The following is a 10,000-nucleotide window of genomic DNA, read 5'->3' as shown; positions in this document are numbered from 1 at the left end:
AGAGAGAGAGAGAGAGAGAGAGAAAGATTACATTGTAGACAGCAAGACAGAGTGAAAGACAGAAATGGGACATAGAGATAGGCAGAGGAAGAGAGAAATGGGGAATTTTAATGGATTTTTTAATGTACAGCCCTCTTTTCATTGTCTATCAGCAGCAACTTGTATTTCCTAATTGAACATTCTCTGTGTGATCGTGTGCTGTGGCTGTATTTAAGGAAAGCAGGAGGAGATAGTCTGTGTTCCACTTATAAGCTTGTGAGATAACTACTAACCATTAAGGCTTAGAATACTGAATGGCACTCAGTGTCAGAACGCTGACTCCTGGCATTACAGCAAAGAGATAATGATACAATTGAACAGTATTTTCTAAGAATTTCAGAATTGGACAGCGTTCATTTTTCTCTGCATGCCTTTCATCACACAAAGGCCGACTTCCCTCCTTTCATTTTTTTTCTCCATTACATAACTTTTAAAACATTAAAACACACACACAGGCGCGCACGCACGCACGCACACACACACACACACACACACACACACACACACACACACACACACACACACACACACACACACACACACACACACACACACACACGCACACACCGCACACACACAACTGGAGCTGTAGCCAATCTGTACAGAACACAATTCTGCCTGCCTTACTCGTCCTTACTCATGTAATAGGAATAGTTGAAAGCCTGGTCGTATCCTGGCATAGCAAAACAGCTGTCCACCAGAGTGGTGAGCCTAACCACCCTCTTTCTTTTTGAAGCTGTGTCATTTGGTAGGGAAAGCGCAGACGTACAGGCGGAGGCTTCAGTGTTGTCACTACTTGTAGCTAATTGATTAACGGCACACCTGTCCTTCCACCTGGGAGATCCTGTTGCAGGAGCAGAGGCAGGAATCGCACCCTCTTTGAAGGTTTGCCACTTGTGAGTGCCTTTTCTGAACTTAGTTTTCTTTTGGTTTCCTACATCGAACCCTGAACGAAGATGCTTGGGCTGGTCAAACTACAGAGCTATGCCGGGAAGTGGGGACCACAGGTAAATGACTTCTCACTGTCTCTGTCAAGCCAAAATGATCATTTGATTTGTAAAACACATTTCATCAAAGGATGCAGCTCAAAAGCACTCTAACAGTAAAAAAGGAGAAATTAGAACAGAGCTTAACATAGCACATTAAAAACAGAAAGAAGTAATAGTTATAGGGAACAGTTTCACGTACATATGTCACGAAGGATCAGTGTGTAGGTTTGGTATGGATTTAGGCTTTTTGTTTAAGTTGCATTGCAACATACTGTGTTGTATGCACACTGTACATGCATGCACGCGTGTGTGCACACGCATACACACACATGCACACACATAAACGCACACACACACACACTCATCCTCACTCACCCATCCTTGATCAGATAGTACTTGATGGCCTGGTCTGCTTTGGGTCCTGGCGTGGCGAAGCAGCTCTCCACCAGCGCGGCCAGGCCATCCACCCTCTCCCCCTTGGGCTCCACCCCAAAGTAGAGCCAGTCGCGCAGGTGCAGCTGGGGCGGGACGCGGTACGGCTCGGAGAACTCGGCCGTCTTGAAGAGCTCCAGCCGGAAGGGGAACTGGCCCTCGCTGTGGCCCGCCAGCTCCAGAGCCGAGCTGGCCAAGCTGGGCAGGTAGCCGTCAGACACCTGGGGCATGGAGCGGAGAGAGAGGGCGAGGATGGGAGGGAGAGAGAGAGAGAGAGAGAGAGAGAGAGAGAGAGAGAGAGAGAGAGAGAGAGAGAGAGAGAGAACAAGTCAGAGACAGATGCAGAGAAAGACAGGAGGGGGCAAAGACAAAGAGAGAGAGATAAGTTGAGAAAGAGCGAGAGAGGAGAAGATGAGAGACACAGAGACAGAATGAAAGGGAGAGGGATTTTTTTTATGCACAGCGCAGCACTCTTTCATTGTTTACAATACGGCCAGCCAGTCCAAGGGCTGAGGCAGGTAAGCTTGGCATGTAGCCATCAGACACCTAGGGGAGAGTCTAGCCATTCAAGGGCAGGTAGCTCTCTTTCTCTCACACTCTCTCTACTCAGAGGTGTGTGTAATCATATACATGGATTCTCAATTTTTGTTTTCCCCTGGCTGCGCGACCCTGGCTGCGCACAAGTCAATCTCTGATTGTTGAAAAGCGCTGTCGGTCAAACAATAGCTCAAATTTCTCAGAAATGTGGTAAAACTTAACTCCAGATGTTGCTGCTGTTTCAGTCTTGCCAAGGACTTCCAAAAGCCCACAACTTGATCAAATCAATTATTTTTAACCCCCTAGCCGAGGCTCCGAAGAAGACACTTGTCACAACGCATCAGCCCTTCATACTAGAGGCTTTTTAATTACCGTAATTGTGTGCCTTTGCAAATCCTTGGCAAGGCTTCAACAACAGCAACATCTGGAGTTAAATTTGACCATATTTCTGAGTGACTAATTTCCTTGAGCCAGAAAAAAGTGAAACCTATCCTATTATACAGTGTCTGTTGACATTTCAGTGTTGCAGGTGGGCACCACACTATACCTTATACAAACACAGGGAAGGACACACAGACAAAAAATATCTCTCTCTCTCTCTACATACTGTCCCAGGAAAAAGTTTGTACACCCTTTGAAATGTCTTACATTTTTGTCAAAATTGATCATAAAACATGGTCGGATCTTCCCGTAAATCTAAAGAAGGAACAATCAGAGTCTGCTTTAATTAATTCCACCCAAACATTTACATGTTATCATATTTTTATTGGTCATAAGGCCATAATATTCACAGGAGAGCAGGGCATAAGTAAGTACACCCTTGCATTAAGTAGGTTTTAACCCTCAGTTAGTTGCAATATCATCAACCAGACTTGTCCTGTAGTTGCAGATCAGATTAACAAAATAATCTGTTTGTATCTTGTCTCCCTCTTCTTTAGAGAACTGCCTCTCGTCAGCAAGGTTTGTGGGATGTCTGGAGTGCATAGCTTTCTTGACTTCATGCCATTTAATCTCAATTGTTTTTTGTCAGGGCTTTGACTGGGCTATTTCAGAATGTGTATTTCATTATTATGAAGCCATTCTAAAGTCGATTTGCTTCTAAAGTATGGGTTGTTGTCACATTTCAGGACCCATCCTCTTGTGTGCTTCAACTGTGTGACTGACTTCCTCACGTTTTTTCTGTAAAATATCACAATAAACTTGAGTTCATTGTTCCAATGATAATAGCAAACTGTCAAGGGCCTGAGGCAGCAAGGTAGCCGCATATAATGATGCTCCCGCCACCATACTCAGAAGAGGAGATGTAACCAAGAATAGCTAAAAATGGGGTTCATTCTGCCAATCTAAAATGAATGGGGTTTCTGTCAAAAAAAAAATATTACTGCACCTTTGAGGTTTGCGAAAAAGCATTTATATGCTTCATAGAATTACTGCAAAATATTCTGTAGACCAACGTTGAAACCAAAGTTGAATTGTTCAGGGGAATACACAATGTCATGTTTGGAGGAGAACTGGAGAACCACACCTTCACCAAAACATCATCTCCGCCTTTGAGTATGGTGGCGGGAGCATCATTATATGCGGCTACCTTGCTGCCTCAGGCCCTTTTGAGTTTGCTATCATCAGTGGAACAATGAACTCAGAAGTTTATCGAGATATTTTACAGAAAAAAAAGTGAGGTAGTCTGTCACACAGTTGAAGCACACAAGAGGATGGGTGCTGAAATGTGACAACAACCCATACTTTAGAAGCAAATCGACTTTAGAATGGCTTCATAATAATGAAATACACATTCTGGAATAGCCCAGTCAAAGCCCTGACAAAAAACAATTGAGATTATATGGCATGAAGTCAAGAAAGCTATGCACTCCAGACATCCCACAAACCTTGCTGACGAGAGGCAGTTTTCTAAAGAATAGGGAGACCAGATACATCCAGATTGTTTTGTTAATCTGATCTGCAACTACAGGAAACATCTGGTTGAGGTTATTGCGACTAACTTAGGGTTAAAACCTATTGAATGCAAGGGTGTACTTACTTATGCCTTGCTGTCCTGTGAATGTTTACATCTTATGGCCAATGAAAATATGAAAACTTGTAAATGTTTGGGTTGAATTAATTAAAGCAGACTCTGGTTGTTCCTTCTTGCGACATCAGACGATGTTGTATGACCAATTTTGACAGAAAGGTAAGAAATTTCAAAGGGTGTACAAACTTTTTCCTGGGACTGTATATACAGTATATACTGTATGTATATACGTATATACGTGTGTGTATATAGGCTACGGTATATATATATACACAGTATTATATACACAGTATCTGCCTACGCAAAAGTTCAAAGCCGCCGCCTCGCCATTCATTTCGTATAACCGGTCACCTCGTCGGCCGTTATCCCGTACGTATATACCTCGTAGTGGCGTGGGAACTCGCAGGTGATTGGCAGCAGGAGTTTGCTGGTGCGGATGATGAGCTCGCCGCTGTTGCCCCCGGCAATGCCAACCGAGCCAGGGCCCGATGCCGGCAACCCCGTCACCAGGTTGGTGCCCACGATCTTATCATCAATCACCTGTAAGGGGCACAGGAAAAATTCATATTAGTTTTATACTTTAAAGCTAATCTATATTTATGTCTGCATATCAATGTATTTCTGTATTTTTCTTTCTTTCATTCTTTCTTTCTTTCTTTCTTTCTTTCTTTCTTTCTTTCTTTCTTTCTTTCACACCGAAGCCCTACCTCTTCACCATCACACACATTGGCTACGCTTACATTATGTTTTTAATTCCGATTTAATAATTCCGAATTAGATAGTTCCCTCAAGTTTACTTTGATCTTTCCTTTAATTCTGAATTAAGAGGTGTTTACATGACGTTTTCAAAGCCGAATTAAGCTTTATTCAGAATTAAAGTCAGTTAATTCCCAATTAAATGTCTCAGGTAAACGTGTCAGCAGAGGCAGACAAACTGGATTAAGAGAGTATTCCTTCTGCCTGTGCTCCCAAATAGGTGATTTCAGGTGATTTCACTCCTTAGATCTTCAGCCTGGCATAAGGGGTGTGGTAATTAGGATCAGCTGCTTCATTAGATTGGCTGGAGCAAATATGTGGCAGGGTTTTTACTTTCTGAATCACGGGATGTCTGCCCCTGTCTCACACACACACACACACACACACACACACACACACACACACACACACACACACACACACACACACACACACACACACACACACACACACACACACACACAGGAACACACTCCTCTTGCTCACCTCCACCATGGTGCCACAGCTGCGCAGGCTGAAGTTGATGTTGACGTGTGTGCCGTTGGAGACTCCCTTACAGGAGTCGTTGGCCAGGAACAACTCCAGACCCCCCACCAGCTCCTTAGGGATGTTCACCTCGATGATGCTGGAGCCACACTGCACAGGGACTGGAAACACATGCATACACAGCATACAAATACACACATACACATACCGTATGCACACACGCGCACACACACGCACGCACGCACGCACGCACACACACACACACACACACACACACACACACATACACACAAACACGCACTCATGTATGCATACAATGCATGCACTCATACACATGCACACACACAAACCCACACAAATACACACGCAGTAAACACAACTGCAGACACCCGACTTCACATATTCAAACACAGAGCCAAACACATTTGCAACTTGCTAGAGCCGTTCTGTGGAAAAACGAACAAAAACTGACTGTGATTTGTATACGACACTGTGTAGAGTTTCTGATGTGCACAGCAAATATTTCGCTACAACAGCACATACATTAAAGACCATTACAAAGCATAGACACACACACACACACACACACACACACACACACACACACACACACACACACACACTGAGGCCATTACAACAACACATGCACATTAAGGCCATTTGCTGTGAACCTAAAGGGACGTGGAAATAAATACCATTAGGAGTGAAATGCCAGCTAATGCCACATACAGTATGACTTATGGAGCTCTCAACTCTAATGATCAAACAGAATGTCCTTTGCACAAATGCCAGACACAATATTTACATACGATGTAGACATGCTGTGTACTGTATACCATACATTGTGTACAAAGGCTGGGAATGATTATTTAGAAGGCATTTACACACATGAGCACATACAAAGACAAACACACACACACTCACACACACACACACATGCTTGCACACACATGCACACGAGCACAGGCACACACAGTGCCACTTTGACCCACTGACCAGTGTCAGTAATACCTGTAGGAGACACACCCGCATGCACGCATGCACACACGCTCGCACACACGCATGTACACACACACTACACACACACACAACTCCTTTTTCCACTCTATCGACGGCAGTCATGACCGGTGAGTTTGTTAGTGTTTGCTGCGTGCCGGGAACAATTCCGCACACACACACACAACCTCATACACACACCACTGACCCTGGCATGTGCGTTTGTCCTGGGAGAGCACCAGTCCCCGTGGGCAGTGGCAGTAGTAGGAGTCTAGGGGCCCGGAGCAGCCATGACTGCAGCCCCCGTTACCACTGTGGCACCCCTCAATCTCTGCAGGAGAGGAACAAACACACACACAGACAAGGAAATGCACACACAAACAAGACACACACGCAGATAAACACACACACACATACACATATACACACACACACACACAATGAGAGAGAGTGCGCCCTTTAAAATGGCGACACATACCCACTCCTCGTGATCTGTAGCTCCTCTACTGTAGTGCACAGGTTTAACCTTTTGAGCAGTACATATGTACATGTATTCACCAATGGCATCCTAATTTCTGTTGCTTATATTGATAAAACGGTAACACTTTACTTTACGGATCGCTAATAAGGTGTTAATTTCATAATAATTTCTCAGTAATTTCAGTCTAATTCTATGGTAATAACTGCTTGTTATTAGTAATAACAGCAAAATAACCATATTGTTTCCAGTGCAATTACACTACAATTTCTCATTATTAACAGCAAAAATAACTATACAGTTTCCAGTGCAATTATGCTGTAGTTTCTAGTTAATAGTAGGCTAATGGAAACAGCTACTGTGTCATCATAGCAGTTAGGTGGTAGGTATGCCAGTAACTAAACGGTATCAGCCGAAGTAGTTTCATACTAATTAGGCTACATCAGGGCCGTAATGTGCAATATTTCCTCTTCCTATGTTATTGCATAGAAACGACCACCCAAGCATCCTTGTATTATTTCTGCTTAATTACCTTGTAAACAATTGAGTAGTTATATGGAAATAAGATAGAATCAGGGCCGTAAAATGCATTATCACCTATTCCACTCAATTTTATGGAAATTACATATTTTCATGGTCTTAAAATGTCTTATTTCTTATTTCCACTCAATTACTTAGTTATTATCATTTTTAATACAATATAGACTAGCCTACTATGAAGTGATTCAAGTACACAGACAAACACATTGTGTGCAAAACTTTATTTATTTTTCCAATCAGTTATGAGATTCATGTTCACTGATGTGAGGTTGTCAATCTGCCACCATCCAGAGGAAGTCCTGTGAACACAAACAAACAAACAGAGAAGTCAACTGCAAGACCGGTTTCACCACGTTTATTTTTTTATGTTATCAATTCACCATCGCTAAATTTGCTTCTGAAATGCAGTACCATGTTAAATGCACGTTGTAAATCTTCCTCAGGCTGACGTCATTGCTGATTTACAAAGGCAAACTCTAGCTAGCACCTAGCTTCAGTCATTGAAAACATGGTGGGCAGAGCTAGCTAGAACTAGTGGTTTCCATGTACCTCTGTAGGCTATGCCATTTCAGCACAAACACGGCTGATAAGATGTGTTTGCAATGTATACAGTTAAAATCCTTCAATGCTCAGAGACAAAATGAAAGCAGGTTAAAGCTAGAACTACATTAAAAGTTCGTTGTCAGGAAGCTTACCTTGCCTGGCTCTGCTGCACTGAAGTTGAACTAGCTCGCGGTGGCGGCGAGTCCTGTTGTTGCTAGGCAACGAAAGTTTGGTTACTGCAGAACAGGAGCGTCCCAATCAGTATACTTCTGTACTTCAAGCACACTCGTTCTAGTTGTACGCTGCCCGCTCTGCTTGCAGTATGGCTCAGATACGCTGACGTTGTTTAATTGAGTACCCTGACACACAAGGGTGGAGTTTGAGACGCACCACACAGTGCTTTCGCACGCAGGCAGCAACCAGGGTAACTTTCAAGGTGAGCTAAAATGGTCTTGATGTCGATTTCATCCACCTTCAATCGTCGAATTACTTTAGCCTTATGCAAACATGTTTTATGAGTTAGTGTTAGGTTTATGTTTGTTCTGGAAATGAAACGGCATACAGAAGTACCTTTACAATGGAAACCACTAGCTAGCTCTGCCCACCATGTTTTCAATGACTGAAGCTAGGTGCTAGCTAGAGTTTGCCTTTGTAAATCAGCTATGTTGTCAACCTGAGGAAGATTTACAACGTGCATTTAACATGGTACTGCATTTCAGAAGCAAATTTAGCGATGGTGAATTGATAACATAAAAAAATAAACGTGGTGAAACTTGCAGTTGACTTCTCTGTTTGTTTGTGTTCACAGGACTTCCTCTGGATGGCAGATTGACAACTTCACATCAGTGAACATGAATCTCATAACTGATTGGAAAAATAAATAAAGTTTTGCACACAATGTGTTTGTCTGTACTTGAATCACTTCATAGTAGGCTAGTCTATATTGTATTAAAAATGATAATAACTAAGTAATTGAGTGGAAATAAGAAATAAGACATTTTAAGACCATGAAAATATGTAATTTCCATAAAATTGAGTGGAATCATTGAGAGTAAATAGAATGGAGGCCAAAATTCTATTTCATTGTTGAAGCCAAGTTGGAGCCAAGGTTGGACCCAAAAAGACCAAAAAATGGCCAAATCCCATTCATTCCTATGAGAGACATAAAACGCTGTATCTCCCTTAAATGCCACTCCAGGGGGATCATTTTTCGCTCAACTAGTAGGTCCCCTTGCTCTCCAACTTACCAGGGTGGTGATTTTTTGTGGTGATGTTTTGTTTTAGAGAGATATTAAAAGTTAAATTGACCAATGAGCATCAGAACATGGTTTGATTGACCGTTAGAAGTCTTGTTGTTGTCCAATCAGCACCTGCGTTTGACGTTGCTAAGGTGGAATGTAAGTTGGAATGTTCCCAAATCTGGCTTCAAAGCGTTGAATGGCAAATAGCGTTGATTTGGCGTCCATTCTATTTACTGTCAATGAGTGGAATAGGTGATAATGCATTTTACGGCCCTGATTCTATCTTATTTCCATATAACTACTCAATTGTTTACAAGGTAATTAAGCAGAAATAATACAAGGATGCTTGGGTGGTCGTTTCTATGCAATAACATAGGAAGAGGAAATATTGCACATTACGGCCCTGATGTAGCCTAATTAGTATGAAACTACTTCGGCTGATACCGTTTAGTTACTGGCATACCTACCACCTAACTACTATGATGACACAGTAGCTGTTTCCATTAGCCTACTATTAACTAGAAACTACAGCATAATTGCACTGGAAACTGTATGGTTATTTTTGCTGTTATTAATGAGAAATTATAGTGTAATTGCACCGGAAACCATATGGTTATTTTGCTGTTATTACTAATAACAAGCAGTTATTACCATAAAATTAGACTGAAATTACTGAGAAATTACTATGAAATTAACACCTTATTAGCGATCCGTAAAGTAAAGTGTTACCGCTTCGACATTATAAAATATATGAAATGTATTATAATATTATTATTATTATTATAGGCCCTATACTGTAATAATAACATATGAATGACTTGCCATAGAAAAGTAGCTCTGATGCTGATCCAAAATGAAATATGATAATCATAATGGACAGCAGTCGTTTTATGAATTGACATTGTTAAAACTTTACACACCAGGAGCAGGTGTC

At 42.0% G+C, this 10,000-nt stretch overlaps 1 protein-coding gene across 1 annotated transcript in view; it reads right to left on the bottom strand.

The window, feature by feature from the left end:
• oit3 (oncoprotein induced transcript 3) overlaps window positions 1–10,000 on the bottom strand; it is a 20,096-nt gene that overhangs the window by 1,101 nt on the left and 8,995 nt on the right. Inside the window, exons 5-8 of the mRNA XM_063191411.1 lie at window positions 6,473–6,595; window positions 5,269–5,429; window positions 4,408–4,566; window positions 1,404–1,681 (exon numbers count right to left, since the gene is read on the bottom strand). Of these exons, the coding sequence (XP_063047481.1) occupies window positions 1,404–1,681; window positions 4,408–4,566; window positions 5,269–5,429; window positions 6,473–6,595 (721 nt within the window). The remainder of the gene's footprint in view (window positions 1–1,403; window positions 1,682–4,407; window positions 4,567–5,268; window positions 5,430–6,472; window positions 6,596–10,000) is intronic.

Source organism: Engraulis encrasicolus, chromosome 24 (genome assembly GCF_034702125.1).
Source record: "Engraulis encrasicolus isolate BLACKSEA-1 chromosome 24, IST_EnEncr_1.0, whole genome shotgun sequence".
NCBI classification, from domain to species: domain Eukaryota; kingdom Metazoa; phylum Chordata; class Actinopteri; order Clupeiformes; family Engraulidae; genus Engraulis; species Engraulis encrasicolus.
This window is presented reverse-complemented; position numbering and strand designations above follow the sequence as displayed.